A 25,808-nucleotide genomic window follows, 5' to 3' on the forward strand; every position below is an offset into this window, starting at 1 on the left:
AGCCAAAGCCTCTTGCCACTATTTTACCTATCACTATGGCATAAGTAGGTTAGGTAGTTGGTAGTAGGTAGGTGTAGTAGGTACTGTAGGGCAAAGGGGGGCATTAAGCTCCAGGGGGAATTAGGCTCCACTACATTGTAAATCTTGAAGGTAAATATAATGCATTTACAATGTAGTGGAGCCTAATGCCCCCTGGAGCTTAATGCCCCCCTTTGCCCTACCTGGTAAGACTTGGTAAAAGAGAAGAGCAGACAGTCCTCCCCAATACCTACATACAATAAATGTCACAAGAAGCTTAAGGAAGTAACTATACGATGTGCTAGCTTGGGGCCTATTTTAAGATATTTTAACTGGGCTTAAAATACGTTTTCACAGTATGTGTGTAGTCTTCTAACTTCAGTCGCTGTCAGGGCTGGTTCTCTCCGGGCACTGTGGCTTCCTCCACCAGAAGAAGTTAGCTTGCAGTAAGATCAGTGCCGACAGATCAGACGACAGCGCCGTTTCAACGGCAATGTGTGACTGTCGTTAATCAAACCGAGCTTTCTTTCTTTATGTAAACCGCTTATACCGGTCGGTGCAGGACAACATCAGACAAACCTACTGAGCTTGGGAGCATGGGATTGAAGCCTAATTCGGCTTTTTAGGTCTACCACTAAAGAAGAGAAAAATTTCGAAAATGCCCCAGAGTCACGACTGTTGTCGCGAAGGGTGCTTTTAAGGCCAGCACCCTAGCCTGCCTTTTTTATAATTAAAAAAAAGGTAAAAAATCAAACATTTAAACAGCCTTGGACATGCACCTTGACCCCATGGCCAAGGCACACCGTCTATCAAGACTGTCCCATCAGCATACACATGCACTTCAACCCCAAGGCTGAAGCACATGGTCATTCAAAACCCATGCATCCTGACCCCGAAGGGCCAGAATGCATGGTCATACAATACTCCACCACAGTGGACCACTCCACCACTCCTCCACGAATTGAAGAGAAGGGTGCACTTACCGGAAGTTACGTAGTTCCGCGGGCGCCTATTGAACTTTTTCGCAATTTTTTATAAAGACTTCCACATCCGCAAGATGGCGGCCTCCATGGAGCGATTTGGTGCGTCAAAGCTTCGAAATTCTCAAAGGATCCAGCAAAATCTGGCTTTTCAACAAAAGATTGTGAATCAAAAAAAGACCAGTGAAACAAACTCCTATTGAACTTTTTCGTAAATGTTTTTGCATACTTCCGCATCCGCAAGATGGCGGCCTCCATGGAGCGATTTGGGGCTTCAAAGCTTCGAAATTCTCAAAGGATCCTGCAAAATCTGGCTTTTCAACATAAGATTGTGAATCAAAAAAAGACGGGTGAAACAAACTCCGATTGAACTTTTTCGCAATTGTTTATGCATATTCCGCATCCGCAAGATGGCGGCCTCCATGGAGCGATTTGGTGCGTCAAAGCGTCGAAATTCTCAAGGGATCCAGCAAAATCTGGCTTTTCAACAAAAGATTGTGAATCAAAAAAAGACAGGTGAAAAAATTCCTATTGAACTTTTTCTTATTTTTTTATGCATACTTCCGCATCCGCAAGATGGCGGCCTCAATGGAGCGATTTGGTTTTTGAAATATTTTTTCAAATGCTCGAATCTCATTGGTTCCGGTGTTTGGTGACGATTTTCGTTGAAGATACCAGGGCCCGTGTGGGCCCGGGGAACGAGGTTGGTCTTAAAGTATTTTAATTACAAATTAGAGGTGCATAAGAATGTGAATCAAACAAAGATGGGTGAAACAAACTCCTCTTGAACGTTTTCGCAATTTCTATGCATACTTCCGCATCCTCAAGATGGCGGCCTCCATTGAGTGATTTGGTGCGTCAAAGCTTGGAATTCTCAAAGGATCCAGCAAAATCTGGTTTTTCAACATAATACGTACGCGTTCATTCACAACACCGGCTTCGCCGGCTACTAGTACCCGACTGCAAAGCCGCAATGAGCCGGCAAAGCCAAAGCCTCTTGCCACTATTTTAGCCATCACTATGGCATCAGTAGGTTAGGTAGTTGGTAGTAGGTAGGTGTAGTACTTACCGTACCTCGTTCAAAATGACACCATTTGCATTCTGGATCAGATTAAAATTTATAAAATGTCCTTGATTAATTCGGTGAATTTCGTCTCAACTTCGGATATTTCCGGCAGTGAAAAACTATCCCCTACGGCCGCGAGATTTCTAAAAAATAATTCTTCGTCAATTTTAGAATATTTGATGCCGTTTCAGCCTCCAAAACGCGGTAAAAAGCTTTTTTGAAATACTTTTTCAAATGCTCGAATCTCATTGGTTCCGGTGTTTGGTGACGATTTTCGTTGAAGATAACCAGGGGCCGTGCAGGCCCGGGGAACCAGGTTGGTCTTAAAGTATTTTAATTACAAATTAGAGGTGCATACGATTGTGAATCAAAAAAAGACGGGTGAAACAAACTCCTATTGAGCTTTTTCTTAATTTTTTATGCATACTTCCGGATCCGCAAGATGGCGGCCTCCATGGAGCCATTTGGTTTTTGAAATATTTTTTCAAATGCTCGAATCTCATTGGTTCCGGTGTTTGGTGACGATTTTCGTTGAAGATAACCAGGGCCTGTGCGGGCCCGAGGAACGAGGTTGGTCTTAAAGTATTTCAATTACAAATTAGAGGTGCATAAGATTGTGAATCAAACAAAGACGGGTGAAACAAACAGCTGTTGAACTTTTTCGCAATTTTTATGCATACTTCCGCATCCGCAAGATGGCGGCCTCCATTGAGTGATTTGGTGCGTCAAAGCTTGGAATTCTCAAAGGATCCAGCAAAATCTGGTTTTTCAACATAATACGTGTTCATTCACAACACCGGCTTCGCCGGCTACTAGTACCGACTGCAAAGCCGCAATGAGCCGGCGAAGCCAAAGCCTCTTGCCACTATTTTACCCATCACTATGGCATCAGTAGGTTAGGTAGTTGGTAGTAGGTAGGTGTAATAGGTACCGCACCTGGTAAGACCTGGTAAAAGAGAAGAGCAGAGAGTCCTCCCCAATGGCAATACCTGCATACAATAAATGTCACAAGAAGCTTAAGGAAGTAACTATACGATGTGCAAGCTTAGGGCCTCTTTTAAGAAATTTTAACTGGGCTTAACATACGTTTTCACAGTACTGTATGTGTGTCGTCTTCTAACTTCAGTCGCTGTCAGGTGCCAGGGCTGGTTCTCTGACTCTCCGGGCACGGCAGCTTCCTCCACCAGAAGACGTTAGCTTGCAGTGATTAATTCGGTGAATTCCATCTCAACTTCGGATATTTCCGGCCGTGAAAAACTATCCGTATTTCTAAACTAAATATGTAACCCGCTTATACCGTATTTCTGGCCGTGAAAAACTATCCCATATGGCCGCGAGATTTCTAAAAAATCATTCTTCGTCAATGTTAAAATATTTGACGCCGTTTTCACCCTCCGAAACGCGTAATAATATTTTTTCAAATGCTCGAATCTCATTGGTTCTGGTGTTTGATGACGATTTTCGTTGAAGATAACGAGGTTGGTCTTAACGTATTTTAATTACTAATTAGAGGTTTCATTAGATTGTGAATCAAAGAACGACGGGTGAAACAAACTCCTATTGAACTTTTTCGCAATTGTTTTATGCAAACTTCCGCATCCGGTCGATGGCGGCGACCATTGAGTGATTTCATTTTAGAAATATTTTTGCAAATGCTCGACTCTCATTGGGTCCGGTGTTTGGTGACGCGTTTTGTTGAAGATAACCAGGCCCGTGCGGGCCGATGTTGATCTTAAATTATTTTATTAATACATTGGAGGTGCATAAGATTGTGAATCAAACGATGACGGGTGAAAGAAACTCCTAATGAACGTTTTAAATTTGTTATGCATACTTCCGCATCCGCAAGATGTCTGCCTCCACTGCGCTTCGGATTCTCGAGCCAAGGCATAATCAGGTTTTCAACATAATACGTACTCGTTTATTGACAACACCGGCTTCGCCAGCTACTAGTACCGACTGCAAAGCCGCAATGAGCCGGCGAAGCCAAAGCCTCTTGCCACTGTTTTACCCATCACTATGGTATCAGTAGGTTAGGTAGTTGGTAGTAGGTAGGTGTAGTAGGTACCGTACCTGGTAAGACTTGGTAAAAGAGAAGAGCAGACAGTCCTCCCCAATACCTGCATACCTCTTGCCACTATTTTACCCATCACCATGGCATCAGTAGGTTAGGTAGTTGGTAGTAGGTAGGTGTAGTAGGTACCGTACCTGGTAAGACTTGGTAAAAGAGAAGAGCAGACAGTCCTCCCCAATACCTGCATACAATAAATGTCACAAGAAGCGTAAGGAAGTAACGATACGATGTGCTAGCTTAAGGCCTATTTTAAGAAATTTTAACTGGGCTTAACATACGTTTTCACAGTATGTGTGTAGTCTTCTAACTTCAGTCGCTGTCAGGTGCCAGGGCTGGTTCTCTGACTCTCCGGGCACTGCGGCTTCCTCCACCAGAAGACGTTAGCTTGCAGTGATTAATTCGGTGAATTCCGTCTCAACTTCGGATATTTCCGGCCGTGAAAAACTATCTGTATTTCTAAACTAAATATGTAAACCGCTTATACCATATTTCTGGCCGTGAAAAACTATCCCATACGGCCGCGAGATTTCTAAAAAATAATTCTTCGTCAATGTTAGAATATTTGACGCCGTTTTCACCGTCCGAAACGCGTAATAAGCTTTAAAAAAAATGTTTTTTCAAATGCTCGAATCTCATTGGTTCTGGTGTTTGATGACGATTTTCGTTGAAGATAAAGAGGTTGGTCTTAACGTATTTTAATTACTAATGAGAGGTTTCATTAGATTGTGAATCAAAGAACGACGGGTGAAACAAACTCCAATTGAACTTTTTCGCAATTGTTTTATGCAAACTTCCGCATCCGGTCGATGGCGCCCACCATTGAGCGCTTTCATTTTAGAAATATTTTTACGAAACAATACCTGCATACCTGCATACAATGAATGTCACAAGAAGCTTAAGGAAGTAACTATACGATGTGCTAGCTTAAGGCCTATTTTTAACTGGGCTTAACATACGTTTTCACAGTAAGTGTGTAGTCTTCTAACTTCAGTCGCTGTCAGGCGCCAGGGCTGGTTCTCTGACTCTCCGGGCACGGCGGCTTCGTCCACCAGAAGAAGTTAGCTTGCAGTGATTAATTCGGTGAATTCCGTCTCAACTTCGGATATTTCCGGCCGTGAAAAATTATCCGTATTTCTAAACGAAATATGTAAACCGCTTATACCGTATTTCTGGCCGTGAAAAACTATCCCATACGGCCGTGAGATTTCTAAAAAATAATTCTTCATCAATGTTAGAATATTTGACGCCGTTTTCACCGTCCGAAACGCATAATAAGCTTTAAAAAAAAAATTCCCCAAATGCTCGAATCTCATTGGTTCTGGTGTTTGATGACGATTTTCGTTGAAGATAACGAGGTTTGTCTTAACGTATTTTAATTACTAATGAGAGGTTTCATTAGATTGTGAATCAAAGAACAACGGGTGAAACAAACTCCTATTGAACTTTTTCGCAATTGTTTTATGCAAACCTCCGCATCCGGTCGATGGCTGTCTCCAGCACTCCATCCAGTGAGTGATTTCATTTCAGAAATATTTTTGCAAATGCTCGACTCTCATTGGGTCCGGTGTTTGGTGACGCGTTTTGTTGAAGATAACCAGGCCCGTGCGGGCCGATGTTGGTCTTAAAGTATTTTATTAATACATCGGAGGTGCATAAGATTGTGAATCAAACGATGACGGGTGAAAGAAACTCCTAATGAACGTTTTAAATTTGTTATGCATACTTCCGCATCCGCAAGATGGCGGCCTCCACTGCGCTTCGGATTCTCGAGCCAAGGCATAATCAGGTTTTCAACATAATACGTACTCGTTTATTGACAACACCGGCTTCGCCGGCTACTAGTACCGACTGCAAAGCCGCAATGAGCCGGCGAAGCCAAAGCCTCTTGCCACTATTTTACCCATCACTATGGTATCAGTAGGTTAGGTAGTTGGTAGTAGGTAGGTGTAGTAGGTACCGTACCTGGTAAGACTTGGTAAAAGAGAAGAGCAGACAGTCCTCCCCAATACCTGCATACCTCTTGCCACTATTTTACCCATCACCATGGCATCAGTAGGTTAGGTAGTTGGTAGTAGGTAGGTATGTAGTTGGTAGTAGGTCGGTGTAGTAGGTACCATACCTGGTAAGACTTGGTAAAAGAGAAGAGCAGACAGTCCTCCCCAATACCTGCATACAATAAATGTCACAAGAAGCTTAAGGAAGTAACTATACGATGTGCTAGCTTAGGGCCTATTTTAAGAAATTTTAACTGGGCTTAACATACGTTTTCACAGTAAATGTGTAGTCTTCTAACTTCCTCCACCAGAAGACGTTAGCTTGCAGTGATTATTTCGGTGAATTCCGTCTCAACTTCGGATATTTCCGGCCGTGAAAAACTATCCGTATTTCTAAACTAAATATGTAAACCGCTTATACCGTATTTCTGGCCGTGAAAAACTATCCCATACGGCCGCGAGATTTCTAAAAAATAATTATTCGTCAATGTTAGAATATTTGACGCCGTTTTCACCCTTAGGCCATGGGCTACCTAGACCCCTGGTGCCCCCCCCCCCCCCACCAACCTACCACCCAAGGTTTTTTTTAAGCCTTGGGGTGTCCTGAACACGAAATTGAATGTTAACAGTGAAAATATAGGGACGAACTTTCCTGCGTCAAACACCATGGTGACTATCCGTTAACACCTGTTAACCTTCACACAACTCCGTGTGCCTTCTCCATGTCGGCTTGCCTCTTCCGCTGTTCATCGTCAGTGCTACGAGCTTGGATCAGCGGATCCAAGCTCGTAGGCATGCTTCACAGCTGTATCCGTGTCGATAGTGGAGCTGTACACTATGAATGATTTGTAGCAGCCCATGTTACAGAATGATAGTTTGTCCTTGTATTGATCATGCATCTGCAGCTTTATTTTCAGGTTTTCGCTCCTGTATTCTGGATTAGGGTATTGCGAATCCTGCAGGGATGATATGTAAATGTTGCGTAAATCCGTTAGTTTCAGAATTTGTTCATATTTGGCCCGACAGGACTTGTGATATTTGGCCTCGCATGCGAACAGGTCATGCCCTCTGATCCGACGTAGCAAGCTCTCATCATTTCGCTCCTCAGCTGACGCGACAACATTTTTCCCTCCGTCAAATTCAAACATTGACAAACCTGATGTCCACGATCCACTTGATTTGATCTTCTTCCTCCCTTCAGACTTACAAAATAAACAGTCGGGGTTGAAGAGGACGCGATCACCTTCGGACGACCGACTTGTTCTGGGGGCAGTACCTGTTTCAAGTGGGTCAGATGGTTCAGATGGATGCAGGCGATCCAGATTCATAGTGAAGCGTTGGTAAAATTGTCGGTGATAACCATGATGGTCTGACAGGGTACTGGGTATTAGATCACATGATCCTTTCATCCTGTGTGTATAATCCACTGGTTGGGAAAGCCGTCTTTGTCTGATGTCCTGCAACTTCGACAATTTGTTCTCGGCGGTACTGGTGCTCGAAAGAAGCTGAAGTGGTCCATACTTTAATCCTGGAACATGGACAATGCATTCGGGTATATGTTTCTGTGTCTGTGTTTCTTCATTACTTGTAGAACCACTATCGTGTCGTGTTTTTTTCTGGGGAGGTGGACCAGTCTCCATCGGCGTGGAGGGGTCAGTAGGATCAGACATGATCAGGCTGCGTCATTTGGTGCATTCACACTGGACCTGAAAAGACACGTTTGAAGTCATATTTAGAAACAGAAGACAATCAAATATATGTGTAATATTTAGTATTTATGTGTAAAACCAAGGTAAGAGAATCAGGAGACGTATATATTCACTTGGTTGAATGGTACACTGGAAATTGAAACTTAACTACAATTGTTGTGAATTTTCATAGCCATGTCACACGACATGTATTAGTAAAAACTTAACTAACCTGTGACGAAGTCCTTTCAGAATTGCCTGGGTAGAACTTAACTATATTTTCACATGTACAACAGGAGATATAACTGAAAACAAAAACTGTATGGCGAATAATCGTAAAGAGTGTTGGAGAAAACATGAATTCCATGAATCGCGTTGGCGGCCTTAAATTCCATATGTTGTATTGGGGGCTCAGCTTTGCTGATTAAATTCCATAAATCTTGTACTGTGGATTAAATTCCCTAAATTTCGTCCGGTAAAGAATTCCCTAACATTCCCAAAATTCCCAAATTTGGAAATTTTTCCAACATTACCAAATTTTTCAAAAATTGGAAAAATTTTGTGTGAAGGTTAACAGGTGTTAACGGATAGTCACCATGGTGTTTGACGCAGGAAAGTTCGTCCCTATATTTTCACTGTTAACATTCAATTTCGTGTTCAGGACACCCCAAGGCTTTAAAAAAACCTTGGGTGGTAGGTTGGTGGGGGGGGGGGGGGGGGGGAGGGGGGTGCACCAGGGGTCTAGGTAGCCCATGGCCTACCTCCGAAACGCGTAATAATATTTTTTCAAATGCTCGAATCTCATTGGTTCTGGTGTTTGATGACGATTTTCGTTGAAGATAACGAGGTTGGTCTTAATGTATTTTAATTACTAATTAGAGGTTTCATGAGATTGTGAATCAAAGAACGACGGGTGAAACAAACTCCTATTGAACTTTTTTGCAATTGTTTTATGCAAACTTCCGCATCCGGTCGATGGCTGTCTCCAGCACTCCATCCAGTGAGTGATTTCATTTTAGAAATATTTTTTCAAATGCTCGAATCTCATACCGTATTTCTGGCCATGAAAAACTATCCCATACGGCCGCGAGATTTCTAAAAAATAATTCTTCGTCAATGTTAGAATATTTGACGCCGTTTTCACCGTCCGAAACGCGTAATAATATTTTTTCAAATGCTCGAATCTCATTGGTTCTGGTGTTTGATGACGATTTTCGTTGAAGATAACGAGGTTGGTCTTAACGTATTTTAATTACGAATTAGAGATTTCATGAGATTGTGAATCAAAGAACGACGGGTGAAACAAACTCCTATTGAACTTTTTCGCAATTGTTTTATGCAAACTTCCGCATCCGGTCGATGGCTGTCTCCAGCACTCCATCCAGTGAGTGATTTCATTTTAGAAATATTTTTGCAAATACTCGAATCTCATTGGGTCCGGTGTTTGGTGACGCGTTTCGTTGAAGATAACCAGGCCCGTGCGGGCCGATGTTGGTCTTAAAGTATTTTAATAATACATTGGAGGTGCATAAGATTGTGAATCAAACGATGACGGGTGAAAGAAACTCCTAATGAACGTTTTTAATTTGTTATGCATACTTCTGCATCCGCAAGATGGCGGCCTCCACTGCGCTTCGGATTCTCGAGCCAAGGCTCGAGAAAAATAATAAAATAATAATAATTTTTTATTATTATTTTATTCCCTAAAGAAATCTAGTTATTCCCTTTTTTCCTTATTTACCCTAAAGAAATAATACGTACTCGTTTATTGACAACACCGGCTTCGCCGGCTATTATACACTCTACCTGGACTAAGGTATCCCTACCCACTACAAACGTAAAACTATGTTAATGATGATGTCATAGGTGCCTCCATTATGACGTCATAATTCGACAAGTACCAAACTTCATCCGATCTAAGATGAAATTTCTTGTGCGTATCTCGGGATAAATTGGTGGAGAAAAAAAAGTAACCATGACGTCATCGGTCACGTGGTTCGGCCGCCATATTTGTTTGAACACAAAACCACTAAAACACATCCTGGTGAGGATCTGCAATCTCTGATTGCTCTTTCTTATTTGTTTTGTATTCAGAGTCAAGGCTTGTGGAAGCGCTATAGAACATTGAACGGATTCCAGGACACAACATAGCAAAAGGAACAGCAGAGAGAGGAGAAACACGAACAGCGGGGTTGAAGGACCAGATAGAGGCAGACTTGGACAAACAATGGGTGTGGGAAGGAATGGGGGGCAGGAAAAGGGGTGGACAAGATGGATACAGAAAGAAACTCTCAGGAGGGAAAACTGGGTTCAAGAAAGAGTTAATCTTGGGCGGGGGAGAGGTGGGGGTGGAAGGATGGGTTGTGTGGTTACTGGGGGTAGAAAAGATCAAGGTTTGGATAGGGGCGAGAGGGATTAACTGAGATGGTGATGAGCACGACTGAACAGTTGTCTTTAAGAGGGAAGAGTGATATGCAAGATAATGTGCAAGTTGGTTTTGCAGGCGGGGGGAAAAGGGGGATCTAAAGAGTGGAGCGAGGTGATGCTGAGTCGTGATTCCGGGTTTTGGGAATTTCGCCAGAAGAGGGTTGATGGTGGACCTGCGCGTGCGCCCTGTAGAAACCACGGACGGAGTCGGCGAGTCATCCCCGGCATCCTCAATCAATTACGACTCCCTGCGCATAAGCATATCGACTGCAGACAAACGTCATGCTAGAAATAAATCATATCACACTCCATATCATCGACTAGTTAATCTAGTTTAAGTTAACCTGGGAGTCGGGGTTTAACTAGGTTTTAACTAGCTAGAATCAGTAAATACAGTACGAGTGGATATATTAATATTGTTGCTCATGTAAGTTTCCATGTATGTTTGCGTACGTAATAAATCGATGGCCCGATTAAATTCCATTTTCGTGTAAAATGAGAGACGAAGAAGAATGCAATAACATGACCAAATACGGAAACGTAAATATCGATGATGAAAAATAATGACGAATTGTTGTCTCCCCATCATGCCCCACCTCCAAACTCGCGATCTTACCACGTGCTCTTTCCTACCTATCATGCGGGGCCACGCCCCTTGGTTCACTTCTCTCACGCTGTGCCACGCCCCTTCGCTCTGTCCTTGCAGCGAGCGAGACGGATGCACTTTGGCTGTTTCAGATTCCTGTCTGGTTCTTCCTGCTGGGTGGGGGTTCCCGTGACCACGTTTGTGATCGCTACTCTTCCTTCGTAACGAGTTCTACGTGACCTTAAATGAAAGCTTTTACCATTACAACAAACTGAGACCTTCAAAGCACAAACGCGGCCGGGAAGACGAAAGAACTTTGAAGTGAAAGGGTCGCAGAAAGTAGGGAAAAGAGAAGGTACGGATTGTGGGAAAGCTTCAGGTTGTCTGCACTCCACAGAGTATGTGTAGATGCTGCTGAAGCCAGCACGTGGCGATGGACGGGTTCCCGTTCTTGGTTCCTGTGAAGAGCTGGGAGTCGGGGTTAAGTGGAGGACATACCACAGGAGATGAAGAATCTGCAGCAAACAGTGGTGGTGGATCCATGAGAGGAGAATCACGAAAAGATCCTGGATTGAATTGCACACAAGATGCGAGAGAAGCAAATTGGGTTGAAGCTTGTAAAACTCCAGTTGGTGGACCTGCGTGGGTTGCAGGATGTGGGCCCTGCGGAGTTGAGGTGGGTGGATCCAGCAGAGTTGAGGCGGGTGGACCTGGGGGAGGTGAGGCGGGTGGACCCGGGGGAGGTGAGGCGGGTGGACCCGGGGGAGGTGAGGCGGGTGGACCCGGGGGAGGTGAGGCGGGTGGACCCGGGGGAGGTGAGGCGGGTGGACCCGGGGGAGGTGAGGCGGGGGGACCCGGGGATGGTGAGGCGGGGGGACCCGGGGATGGTGAGGCGGGTGGACCCTTGAGAGGTGAGGCAGGTAGACCCGGGGGAGGTGAGGCGGGTGGACCCTTGAGAGGTGAGGCGGGTGGACCCTTGAGAGGTGAGGCGGGTGGACCCTTGAGAGGTGAGGCGGGTGGAACCTTGAGAGGTGAGGCGGGTGGACCCTTGAGAGGTGAGGCGGGTGGACTCTTGAGAGGTGAGGCGGGTGGACCCTTGAGAGGTGAGGCGGGTAGACCCTTGAGAGGTGAGGCGGGTGGACCTCGGGGAAGCGAGGTGTGTGGACCCTTGAGAGGTGAGGCGGGTGGACCCGGGGGAGGTGAGGCGGGTGGACCCTTGAGAGGTGAGGCGGGTGGACCCGGGGGAGGTGAGGCGGGTGGACCCTTGAGAGGTGAGGCGGGTGGACCCTTGAGAGGTGAGGCGGGTGGACCCAGGGGAGGTGAGGCGGGTGGACCCAGGGGAGGTGAGGCGGGTGGACCCAGGGGAGGTGAGGCGGGTGGACCCAGGGGAGGTGAGGCGGGTGGACCCAGGGGAGGTGAGGTGGGTGGACCCAGGGGAGGTGAGGCGGGTGGACCTGCTATAGTTCAGGCGGGTAGACCCAGGGGACCTGAGACGGTTGGACCTGGGGGAGGTGACACGGGTGGACCCAGGGTACCTGAAGCGGTTGGACCCACAGCAATAAGAGTTTTTGGACCTGCTGCGATGGGAGTTGCTGGACCCGCCACGGTGAGAGTTGCTGGACCCGCTGCAGTGAGAGTTGCTGGGCCCACCATGGAGAAAATTACTGGATCTGCCGTGGTGAGTGTTGCTGGACCTGCCACGGTGAGAGTTGCTGGACCCGCCGCGGCAAGAGTTGCTGGACCCACCGCAGCAAGAGTTGCTGGACCCGCCTCAATGAGAGTTGTTAGACCCGCTTTGGTGAGAGTTGCTGGTCCTACAGTTAGAGTTTTTGGTCCAGCCGCAGTTAAATCTGGTGGTTTTACTGGGGGTGGACCTATAGGAGGTGTTGCTGGTGGGCCTGCTGTAAGTACATTTGGTGGGCCCGCTGGAAGTATAGGTGGTGGGCCCGCTGGAAGTGGAAGTATAGCTGGTGGGCCTGCTGGAAGTACATTTGGTGGGTCCGCTGGAAGTATAGGTGGTGTATCTACTGGAAGTACAGCTGGTGGGTCAATGGGAGGTACAGGTGGTGGATCCACAGGAAGTACAGCTGACGGATCAGGAGTGGTTCCACCGGGGCATTCGGCCTCAGGGGCACGTTTGTGCTGCCCCACCAATGGATCTCGTGCTGTGCGAGTTGTATACGTGGGACGTGAAGGAGCCGAAGGTGAGGCAGTACTCCGGGCCGTACAAGATGCCTGCGAGACCACTGATTCACTCTTGGAACACGCCACCTTCGGGAGCCTCGATTTCGGAGAGGCTGCGGTGTTGGACTCATTCTACTATGCAGGTTCGTCAACCGATCAATTACATGTGCCCTGCATGGTGAGAGATGTGCGTAAGCTTGCCAAAATGATTCGTGCACTCTACATTCCGCTTGTTTGTGCCCAACACTGTGCATATGATGCTGTGATATAGATGTGGCGCTGGTGGAGGTGGGAGATTGTTACAGACAGCCCTCTCTTTTCTACCACGTGGGTGTCCGGGAGTCATTCAACTCACGCAGCACGGCGCTGCTGTACGGAGGCACGGACCCGGACACGGCCAGCTCCCTGCAGGTATTGTTCCACATGCTTCATCACCATAGTGTTAGTGTTTTCTTAGCGTAGATGTCATTTTAATACGTCTTACGAGTAGCTTGGTGTTCATTTTTCTTTTACTACCTCATGGTTTTATTTCGATGAATACTGTATTTTCTATTTCTTTCTTTCTCAAGATTTTAAAAAGAGTTCATTGTTGACCCTAGGATGCATGGCTCGAGGGCTTCTATGGGAATTCAATGGCAGCCGGGTCCAAAACGAGCCTTGCATCCTCGGGTTAACCGAGACATTGTATGTCGATGGTTCTGTATGATTGTATGAAGAAAGAGGTCCATAACACGATACCTGTACTTGCAAAATCCATCAAACATAAAAATTTGACCTTAAAAATAATTGGTGGCTGACTTCAGTGACCAAATATACAAATCCTCTTCACATTTCAAGGTAATCAGATTTAAATGGATGATTTCAGAAATTTTCCCTATGTTGACCCTTTCCCTTTTAGACCTCATAAATAATTAGTGGTTGAATTCAGTGACCTGATATGCAAATTCTTTTCAAATCTCGAGTCAATTGGATAGAAATTGAGGATTTTTGAAATTTTACCTTAGAAGTTGTTGACCTTTGGCCTATGTTGACCCAAAAATAATTGGTGCTTGAATTCAGTGACCTCATATGCAAATCGTTTTCAAATTTCAAGTCAATCGATAGAAATTGAGGATTTTAGGAATATTGCCTTTGAATTTTTTGACCTTTTGGCCTATGTTGACCCTTTGGCCTATGTTGACCTCACAAATAATTGATGGTTGAATTAATTGACCAAATTTGCAAACCATCTTCAATGTCCAAGTCAATCGGATTAAAATTGACAATTTTAGAAACTTGGTCCACGTTGACCTTTTGGCCTATGTTGAGCTCAAAATTAATGGGTGGTTGAATTCAGGCAGCTAGTATGCAAATCCTCTTCAAATTTCAAGTCATCAGATGAAAATTGAGGATTTTAGAAACATGACCCAAGTTGTTGACCTTTGTCCTATGTTGACCTTTCACCTTTTGAACTCAAAATCGATAGATTTCTTGCTTATGACCAACTCTACTGTTCGGTGAAGTTTTGTGATGTTCGGTTAAAAATTGTGACCTGTAGGAGATTGACATATAGTCAGGTTGCCAAAATGTTGACTCTGCAATGTTGACCACTGCGAACTTTTTTCACGGAAATGTGTTCTATATAGTTAGAATAGTTAACTTAGCTTGGTTGCTGCTTGTGCAACGTTGAGCATTTCTCAGAATTCAAGATGGCGGCCGCCGCTATCTTGGATGTTGGCCAATTTTCAACTTTTGATTTCGATGACCTAGAGCAGGGGTCGGCAACCTTTTTGACATGAAGTGCCAGTTTGAAATGTTCTTGTTAATTTGTGTGCCATATCAACATTAAGTTTAACATTAAGTTTAATTATGACACCACATCAAAAAAATATTTCCAACAGACATGGAATTTTATTCCATCCACATAGGCTACATGCATGGCAACAACATTTTAAAGAAACATTTATCTCTCATAATCAGGACATTGTAATGATCATTTTATCATTGTAAAATTTGTCCCCCATGAGGTTACAAATTATATGCACGGACCCCATTTCAAAACACTGCTTTCAGTAACTCATTTACAAAGTATTGCATTGGGAACAAATGTCAAAAAGGGAGAATAGAGTGTATCAAACAGAAATACCAGTACTATACAAGAATGCTGCCATCCTCATGAAAACATCCACATCTGAGTTTGAAAAAAGAGATGGACAAACAGCTACATATGCAAATCCATGTGTACTACAAATAAACAGATGCCTACCAGTCAGTGTGATCCCTGGCCCTGCTTTCCTTTGCTGAGCGCCATTATCTGGGGGTTGTAGTTAGTCACTTTAAGTTGCACACATGCTTTGGAGTGGTTGGTTGTCAAACGACTGCGGGAGGGGCTGAGCACGTTCTTCATGTGTGAGAATATCTGCTCACAGAGGTACGTTGACCCGAAGACTGACAGCAAAGCCAGTGCAACGTTCCGGAGACAGCTGAACTTCTTTGGCACGGATGTCCAGCAGGTGAAGATGCAGGTTCCGTGATCTTGCACTGCCGTGGTTTCTAGTCGTTTCCGTAGCGCTGCAAACTTAGTCACCCACAGTGTTGAACTCTTCGGCTCAATCAGCTGCATTTCCATGTCCTGTGTATCCAACCAGTCTATCAGAGATAAATCCAATTCGTGTCCATCAAAGCTGTCTGGCTTGATCAAGAAAGAGAACATGGGTCCATACTTCTGAAAGTCCCAAAATCGTGTTGTGAACTCCGACTCAAGCTCGCTCATGTATTTGCATATTTCAGCGGTGCTGATGCTGTGCTGCAAGGACAGCTCTCTTACGTGTCTGAAGTAGCGGAAAGTGGAGGTAGCAACATCGCTTGAAAAGATTGCTAGCTTGCCGACAAAAGCCGTCCATGTGTCAAACATGTCCAAAACAGTTTGCCCTGCACCTTGCAGTCGGAGATTGAGCTCGTTGAGGTGTCCCGTAATATCCGTGAGAAACATAAGTTTCACAACCCACTTCTCGTCCTCAAGGTCTGGGTAGTTTCGGTCCTTTTCAGCCAGGAAGGCCTTGATGGCATCAAAGCAGCTGACAAACCACTCCAAAACTTTTCCGCAGCCTAGCCACCTAACCGCTAAGTGGAGAGGGATATCTTTGTATGTGCAGTTCATTTCCTCGAGCAGGGACTGGAACTGTCGGTGTGTCAGAGCAGATCGCTTGACTATGAAGTTAATAACCTTTACTACCATAGCCATAACCTTATTAAGATCTGAATTTGACATCTTTGCACAGAGTTTTTCGGTGTATTATGCAGTGGAGTTTCATGATGGTGTGACCGACTTTTTCCTCAATTAATCTGACAGCTCCCCTCTGTTTCCCGACCATGGCGGGGGCGCCATCTGTTGTCACTTCAAAAATCTTCCTGATGTCAATCCATCGCTCCTCAAAATGTTCCATAAACACCTTGGCTATGTCTTCACCTTTTGTTGTGTCCGACATTGGCTTTAAGCAGCAGAGTTCCTCTCTTACAGTCGAATCACAGTATCTTGCCATGACTGCCAAACGTGGTATGTCATTCACGTCCACGCTCTCGTCAAGTGCAATGCTAAATACCACAGCATCTTTTAACCCAGCTATTTGGTGCACGCTGACATTTTCTGCCATTTCTTCGATGCGTCGCTCAACACTTCTAGCTGGCATGGGAATATCTTTTATTCTTGATTTGATTGTCTCTTTGTTTGGTAAGCCTTCAAACAGAACCTCTGAGCTACAGAAAAAAGCCTCCTTAATATATTCGCCATCCGTGAATGGCTTTCCGCGTTTCACAATGCAACGAGCAATGCGATAGCTTGCTTCAGTCGCATGGTTTTTAGCAATAGCAAAGATTTTGAGGGTGTTGGCTTGCTTCCTATACCTGGACATGGCACGTTTGATGGATTCTGCCTTGTCTGCCTGATCTTTGAAAGTTTTCTCGTGCTTTGTCTCAAAATGGCGCATAACACTCGACGTTCGACAAACATTTTCAAAACATAAAGTACACACAGCACGGTCCTTCTGAAAAACAAAACCCCACTTCTGTCCATGAGGGCTGGAATGCCCGAACCTTTACTTCAGCTTTCTTAGCTAGCGGGGTTGCCATCATCGACCGAACCTGAACCGCTTCACTGCAATTCCTGTGGGAAATGTGAGCGGGAGGCTGTACCGTCAATCAAACTAAATAAGACAGGCCGCGTGTTACGAGAAAAACTACTACCCCCATTTTCATTACTACCACCCCATAAAAAAACTCAAAATAATGAGGAGATTAATATTAAAACGCAGAAGGCAGCCTGAATGATAACAAAGAGCGGAGATGCAGCCGCTGACCACCGGGTGTTAACAACACAATCGCTCTTACACCACCTCAGGTTGCCACGAACTAACGGCATATCGGAACCGGAAGGCTCCAAGCCTGTATCTCCTGTTTTATATCTGCGATTATTATACAATTCAGAATAATGATGAGATTAATATTAAAACTCAGAAACCAGTCCGAATAATAATAATGAGTGGAGATGCAGCCTTGGACCATCTGCTGTGAACAACACCACTGTTCTTACAGCACATCCGGTTGCCGTGAATATTGTGTTTGAATGTGCCAGGCCGGCATCTCATGTTGTGCACCTTTGATTATTATTCCAGTAAAAGAATTTGGAATTGGAATGGTGACTCTGCTCTGATCCATCTACCTCATCACCTTGCACTATCACACCGGAATACTGTTATAGTGCAACACGCGCAACAGCCAATGGCTGTTCAGGAGGAGATTTGGCATGCAGCGGAGAGGGCACTGCTTTCGCCAGTGTGCCAATGATTATGCTGCCGCGTGCCAATGGTGGCACGCGTGCGCGTGCCTAAGGTTGCCGACCCCTGACCTAGAGGGTCGTGTAATACCTCTTTCTAGGGGTTTTAGAGTACGGGGAGTCCATTTCTGGAGTTATTTTTTGGATACGGCGTCAATGTCAAGGTCAAAATGAAGGTCAAAGGTAAAACTAAGAAACTTTAATGTATTGTTATTGTTCATAAGACATGACGACGGAACCAGAGACATGTGACGCACAGTACCATGACCTCTATAGAGACGAGGTAACGTAGGTAGACTATTATAGACATTCACATTATTCACATTATTATTCTATTATATTATATTTATATTATATATATATTATACCATTATATTCGTCTTTCTCCAGACTGCTGAAACTGCCGGAGTAAGGGTAGTCGGCATTTCATACTTCAGTGAGGTATTCCCAATACTATTGAACAAATAGTATCAAAATAAAAAAATGACAGGCAATTAGACAAATAATAAAGCAAAAGCAAATAAAGCAAAAATAATAATAAAATAATACATATAATAAAGACCGGGAGCAGGAGGGAAACAAGAGGGGGAGAGAGAGGGAAGCACAACAACAGTGGAGCACAGGGACATCGGGAGATCTGAAGAAGGGAGAGGGTTGGGGTGGGGTACACCGGATAAACAAGATGGACTGTTTGGTGAGCAAGGTCTTTCAGGAAAGAAAACGGAATTTGATGGTGGATTTGGGATGGATTAACGGGTGTAGAAAAGATCACGGTTTTGGATTGGGGAAAATAAGAGATGGTGGTGAGCAGGTGTTTTAAAGACCCGGAGGGAGGAGTGGAATTGAAGAGAGTGAGGGAGCTTGTCCCAGAGGCAGGAAAAAGAGGAATGAAGGAGTGAAGGTGAGCAGAGAGTCTTGATTTAGGCAGTTTAACCAGAAGAGGGTTGCTGGCAGATCTTGTGCAACCTGCAGGAATATTTGGAGAACCGAGCACAGATAGAGCTGGGGGAGCAAGGCCGGATAGGAGTCGGTAGAAGACGGAACGAACACCAACCTGCCTGCGGTGAGCGAGTGAAAGGCCCTCAGAAACATTCATCACGGGAGATTCCAATGATTCTGAAAGCTTTGGATTCAACAGCGTGAAGCTGACCTAGATGTGAGGCAGGAGCACCAGCCAGTGGGGAGAGCAGTATTCCATCAAGGTGCGGATAAAAGCGTTGTGTGTGGAGAGAAGCTCAGTAGTGCCATGGAGGGACTTCAACTGGGCCTCCTCCGTCATGTGGAGACTGGCTTTTGAGGCCAGCTTGGAAATGTGGTTTTCCCAGGAAAGATCATGGCAGCTAGTGAGACCCAAAAGCTTGGGTGACAGAACTTCTTCAAGAGGATTGTTGAGAAATTAGATGGGAGGGTTGTCCAGACGGTATTTTCGGAGAGACATAGTTGTTGTTTTGGAGAGACAATGTTGATACGTAATGTTGATACGGCACGTGATACGTCAAATTTCCTGTTTGGCATTGAAGACCTCCATCCATTGTTGAGACAGCAGAAGCAGCATGTCCAGAGCAGAGTGGCATGGTCTGAATCCAAATTGATGATCTGGGTTCAAGCCATTGGAGAGGAGGAAGGATTTAATATCAGAAGCGATGACCTTGCTGATGATTGGGAGCAGGCCGATTGGTCTGTAGTTGCAAGGATCTGTTTTTGCACCTTTTTGTGTAAAGTGGTAATGTTGCCTGATTTCCAAGCATATGGCAGATGACCTTGAGCAAAAGAGAGGGTGAGGAGAACAGTCTTTGAATGTCTTCTCAATTCCCATTTCCTCAAGCATCTTGAATATCACAGTTTTTTATTTGACCATCAATATGACTTTCACAAGGCAATATGTACCGGTGATATCGTTTCTTACATTATTAATGTCTGGGCCTCTTCTCTGAGAGACTTTTGGGATTCCTTTGTCTTTGTTGTAGTCCTTGATATCTCAAAAGTCTTTTACAGAGTTTGGGATCGGTGTCTGATATCCAAGCTTCCCTCTTCCGTCTTTCCTTCTTCACTCTGCTCTCTCATGTCAAGCTTTCTCTCTGACTGTCTCTCTGACCGTAAATGAATACTTGACAATTCGGTCCTGTCTCCAACACTCTTATCTCCATAATTGGTGCTGGTTCAACATCTTCCCCCTTTCCTATCAACAGCAGTGTCCCTCAGGGTTCTGTCCTGTCTCCAACACTCTTCTTTCGTTTTTATCAATGACCTTCTTTCTTCTACAAATAACCAAATGCACTTGTATGCTGTGACTTGTATGCTGTGACTCGACATTACATTCCTCCATGTTTTTCCCATCTGCCCCATCTTTCCTTATTCGATCTACATCTTGTTTGATCACATCCACCACTTTAAATTCGGACTTGGACAAGATTTCCCTGTGGGACAAATGTAATCAGGTTAAGTTTAATGCTTCTAAAACTCAAACTCCTCCAATCTCTCTCTCTCTCTCTCTAATACTCTCTCATCTCTCCAATCTCCTTTGAAAGCTCCACAATTACACCATGTAATTCAAAAAACCTACTAGGTATTACCCTAACATGGAATTTATCCTGGAATCCACACATTACACAAAAATAGCAAAGTCTGCCTCGAAGAAACTAGGAGTCCTGTTCAGATGTCGAAGATTCTTCTCTCAACTGTTGTTTCAACTATATAAAGGATTGATTCGTCCTTGTATAGACTGCTGCTCTCACATCTGGGAGGTTCTAACCCCACATATTTACTGGACAGAATTGAATCCAAGGTAATCCGACTTATCAACTCTCCCAATCTGACCTCAAAACTTGACCCACTCGAACTATGCCGCAAAGTTGGCTCTCTTTCTCTTTTCTACAGATATTACTTCGGTTTCTGCTCCCAATAACTTGCTTCTTGTGTACATCCGCCATTAGTGAGACCAAGGAATACTTGACAAGCCACTACATAACATGATTATTGTGTGGCCATTGCCGAGGTCCCACCGTTATGTCGTTATGTCGCTATAGTCAGGTTCCGAGCTCACCTTCAGATGCTACTGTGGAAGGCAGCGGACCAACGTGACCCACCCGAAGAAGCTCGAGATATTGCCAACTTCGGCTGGAGCATCGAAGGCTCCACCATCACACCTGCCGTCTCAACAGCGCCAGTTGCTCCCCAAGCGCTCCTGGATGTAGTGAGCTGCAGCTGCACCGCAGAGGGCAGGGCATGCAGCTGTGCACGCTGCAGCTGCAACAGCGCAGGCCTTTCATGCACGGACTACTGCAAGTGCAAGGGAGGAGTCGCCTGCTGTAGTCGTTTCACCAGCAAGCAGATGGACATCGAAGACGACGAAGGGGAGCTAGGTGTAGATGATGATGATGATGAAGAGTAGTAGAGGATTGTGACCGCTGATGGCTGGTAATACTGTGCTCAATGTCTCTATAGAGGTCATGGTACTGTGCGTCACATGACTCTGGTTCCGTCGTCATGTCTTATGAACAATAACAATACATTAAAGTTTCTTAGTTTGACCTTTGTCCTTCATTTTGACCTTGACATTGACCCTGTATCCAAAAAATAACTCCAGAAATGGACTCCCGTACTCTAAAACCCCTAGAAAGAGGTATTACACGACCCTCTATGTCTAGGTCATCGAGATCAAAAGTTGAAAATTGGCCAACATCCAAGATAGCGGCGGCCGCCATCTTGAATTCTGAGAAATGCTCAACGTTGCACAAGCAGCAACCAAGCTAATTTGACTCTCCTAACTACATAGAACACATTTCCGTGAAAAAAGTTCGCAGTAGTTAACATTGCAGGGTCTCAAAGGACATACAGTATAAGGGCGGCAACTAGACTAATACAGACAGACAAAGACAGACAGACAGAATAACATGTGACCAACCAATATGCAGTATTGTACTTGAAAAATCTTTGATTTTTGCAAGTAATAAGAGACCCTTTACCCCCATACAATCAACAACATTGGAACTTTGTTTCCACTATTTTATGCCACACTGTCAGTATAAACGGAACTTCAACACAGGAGGAGGAGGCCATTACTCAAAGCCTGCACTAATTACACCACTGAGTCTTGTTTGTTTTCACTTAAAGCTTAAAACATTAAAACTTGATATAGCTCAAAAAAGCAATCGGTGATTATTATTATTACTTTGTATGCATCACATGGCTGTGGGTAGCATCATTGGCTGAGGGTGAGGCGGTGTTGTTGATACAGTGCCCTCTGTAAGTGAGGGCAGGACTTTGCGATTTGCCTCTCCTTCAAGTGTCACAGACAGTGTTGCAGTTTTATTTCCAAACAAATTGACAAAGAGGGGGGGGGGGGCAGGTCCACCTTTTTAACATCCAACCAAGGTACAAAACACACATTGATGCCTCACCCTGCTCGAGATACACCAGGACGGTAGTTTATCGATGGGTCTAGATTCAAAACCCAGGCTAGACACCTAGCAAGTGCACACGCCTCTAGGCTATTCTACCAGCAAATACCATTGCATACATGATCAACACATGACCACTAGAGTAGGTATTTGGAAAAAACATTGGTAATCTGATTCACAATAAACTCATTAACTGTAATTTTGCAATATGAATAGACCAGCTACCAACAATCGTGCAGGAAATTCATGGAGTCTTTATCAAATAAACCGATCGTATCTATAAATCTTGCTGCTGTCGTGCAATTGGGAAGACCTACAAAGTAAAGGTATTTTAAATTATGCAACTCGAAATGACTAAGCGAGCAAGGAGAAGCTGACATTTCGGGCATTAACCTTTGATTGGAGTATTTGTTAACCCTCCATTTGTTGCTCTGATGAAGGGTTAATGCTCGAAACGTCAGCTTCTCCTTTCTTCCCACAGCGGTTGGCATACCTCCATTAACGTCTCGTTGATTTCATCCACTTTTCAGCATTGATTGCGAAAATGCTGTAACTCTTAATGACTTTTAATGACTTCACTTATATTTGTTAACCTTCACACTCTATAGTTTGTTGCTGTTGCACTGCATTCAATGTTGCCTTTCTCCTGTTTCCCTCTTTGGTTGAAAAGGGTAACTGATCTGCTGAAGATAGTGATGATGGATACCGTCATTGTCAGGTTGTATTTGTCAGGTTTTAAAATGCACTTTTTCTGCTTTTTCTTCCTATCACTGTCATTAACACAGGTGGAATTAAAGGAAGTTGAACAAAAAGGCTTTTCTTGTTTGTACAGGGACTGCGTCAACAGTACCCCCTCGCCCTTATCCGTCCCCCCTCCCCATCCACCACCCTCATTTTTCAAGTCTAGAGCCAAAAACATGACTTGCATTCCAACGGTATCAGGAAACTCACCCATTTCTGGGAAACATTTGTGACACACGTTGGAAATTGCATAGGATGGACTGACATCTCTGTTGAGTTTTGTTGGTACAGGACTGGGAATGAGGGGGCGCGGAAGGTTGTGGAGTCAGGAAATGGGCTCCCCCTGTAATATGTATTATTAGTTATCTGGAAGGGAATGTGAGAGATGAGGATCTTCAACATTATTAGAATCTGCTCCAATGAATTACTTCCTTATTGCAGCCAGGTCGGTGGTCTCTGTGTCTCCTACCACCTCTGGTCTTGGTATTGGACCCTCTGTTCTTTCCGTGCATTGTTTCTGCAGGGTGCACACGGTCCACCATCAACTTCCTTTTGCTGAAGCTCCCAAAAACCAGAATCGCTGCTCGCCTCCACTCATTCGTTCCTCTTTTTCCCCACCTGTAGAATCAACTTCCACATTCTCTTCGATCTCATTCCTCCCTCCAGGTATTCAAGACAGCTGTTTACCACCATCTCACATCATACACTATCCAAAAACATGATCTTTTCTACCCCCGTTAACCCCTGCTGCCTCCCCACCTCCAAACCTTCTTTCACATTTCCAGTTTGTCCTACCTGAGAGTTTCCTTCCGTATCCATTTTGTCCACCCCTACCCCTGATTTCCCCTCACATCCCTTATTTGTCCAAACCTTTCTATTTTCTTCTTCAACCCTGATGTTGTTGTTACCTCTCCCCACCCTATTTCTACTGTTCCTTTTGCTGTGTTGCTTTCAGTGTTCTAGCTCTTCCATGAGCCTCGACTTTGTGTATATATATATTTTTATTTTTTTAATTCACCAAACCGAAAAATGACTTTTGATACAAGGAGCATCTGTAATTGGATTGCACGGCGCAATGCCCTCGAAGGATGGCCATCGTGGCGGATATACCCCATGAGAAATAGGCAATAGAGAATGGTGTATACCGTATACTGTATTTGAAAGTCCTATCGGGCTTGGGTTTACAGCTGTCTGCCTTTTATCCTATAAGAACCCCCTTCTTCTACTCTGAAGTTGTTTTGGGCCTGTACGGACTTGTCATCGCCGTGAGGCCTCTGAGTGGCCCCTCAGTTAGATTATAATTAGGTTATGTTAGATAGTGCTAACTTGATATGTTTATTGAACTGGGAAGCCGAAGGGAAACCCTAAAGCTGCATGGGCTTCAGTTACCATGTTTTCATGATGTTTTGCATCGTTCCTGTCCTTTAGCTTTGGCTGTTCCTCAATAACAATAAAAACAACAAAAACAGCAGCAACAGCGGAAGGACGATGGTTTCCTCACAGTGTTCATTGGCCGACTGCCCAGCCAGTACAAAGTACTTATGATCTAGGTGTGTCTGCCATGAGGTAAGTTTGACTTGATGCCGTGCTGGGAAAGTGAAATGAAAATAGTGTGGAGGGAGGGATCAGGGTTATGTGGGGTAAAAGGTAATGCGAGCAAAATATAAAATCACGGTGAGGAGACGTGCTTGTTGGCCTGGACGTACGTGAATGGTTTCTGGTGTTTGCGGTAAAGGACAACAGTGGTCATTAACTGCCAACATGCATAACCACAAAGGAGGAGGTACTTTCATTTGTAATTTTGTGCACCTGCTTCACTGACATTATTTATTTATTTTGTTCTTTACTTCGTCCCCCACCGTTCAAAAAATTAAAGTGATAAGTTTATTTTGATGTTCAGTATATATATATATATATGTATATATATATACTGGTGTTGGCTTAGCGGTTAGGGTGCCGGCTTGGGATCCTCGGATCCTGGGTTCGAATCCCGATCGATCGCTGAATTAACACCAGGGGGGTTGACTCAGCCTGTCATCCTTCCGAGGTCGGCAAATTGAGTACCAGCTTGCTGGGATGAATGATCCCGGTGTGCACCCCGGTTTAGAATAGGTACACTGTATCCCTGCGCATCGTAAGAGGCGACCAAGGGTTGGCGTCAGGAAGGGCATCCGGCCATAAAAACATTGCCTCAAAAAGGGAACCATGATTGTCATGGGGCCCGCAAGGCTAACCCCGCTCTAGTGGGGAAAATGGCCTTAAAACGATCATTCATTCATTCATTCATTACTTCATCCCCGACCGTCTACCTACGTAATACACTGAAGACTGGAATCTCCTGCGATGAAGCTAACTCCAAGGGCCTCTCACTCACTCACCGCAGGCAGGTTGGTGGTCTTTCCGTCTTCTACCGACTCCTCTCTGGCCTTGCCCCCCCCAGCTCTCTCTGGGCTCTGTCCCGCAAATATTCCTACAGGTCGCACAAGATCTGCCTGCAACCCTCTTATGGTCAAACTGCCAAAATCAAGACTCTCTGCTCACCTTCACTCCTTCATTCCTCTTTTCTCCCGCCTCTGGAACAAACTCCCTCACTCTCTTCAATCCCACTCCACCCTCCAGGTCTTTAAAACAGCTGTTCACCACCATCTCTTATCTTCCCCCATCCAAAACCTTGATCTTTTCTACCCCCGCTAATTTCACCCCAATTCCACTTTTTTGAAATACCAACTTCTGTCCTGGAAGTCTTGGTGTCCTTGTGTTTTATACTTCTCCCTCCCCCCCCCCCCCCCCTTCCCACGCCTCCTCCCCCCAAGCCCTCTCCCTTCCACACATCTCCCTGC

At 44.9% G+C, this 25,808-nt stretch overlaps 1 protein-coding gene across 1 annotated transcript in view; it reads left to right on the forward strand.

The window, feature by feature from the left end:
* The first annotated feature begins 12,272 nt into the window (after positions 1-12,272).
* Positions 12,273-25,808, forward strand: part of LOC137423621 (mitogen-activated protein kinase kinase kinase 15) — a 67,338-nt gene continuing 53,802 nt past the window's right edge. Inside the window, exons 1-2 of the mRNA XM_068110973.2 lie at positions 12,273-13,160; positions 13,289-13,428. Of these exons, the coding sequence (XP_067967074.2) occupies positions 12,416-13,160; positions 13,289-13,428 (885 nt within the window). The 5' untranslated portion in view covers positions 12,273-12,415. The remainder of the gene's footprint in view (positions 13,161-13,288; positions 13,429-25,808) is intronic.

This window comes from Myxine glutinosa, chromosome 3 (genome assembly GCF_964187855.1).
Source record: "Myxine glutinosa chromosome 3, kmMyxGlut1.1, whole genome shotgun sequence".
Taxonomy (NCBI): Eukaryota; Metazoa; Chordata; class Myxini; order Myxiniformes; family Myxinidae; genus Myxine; species Myxine glutinosa.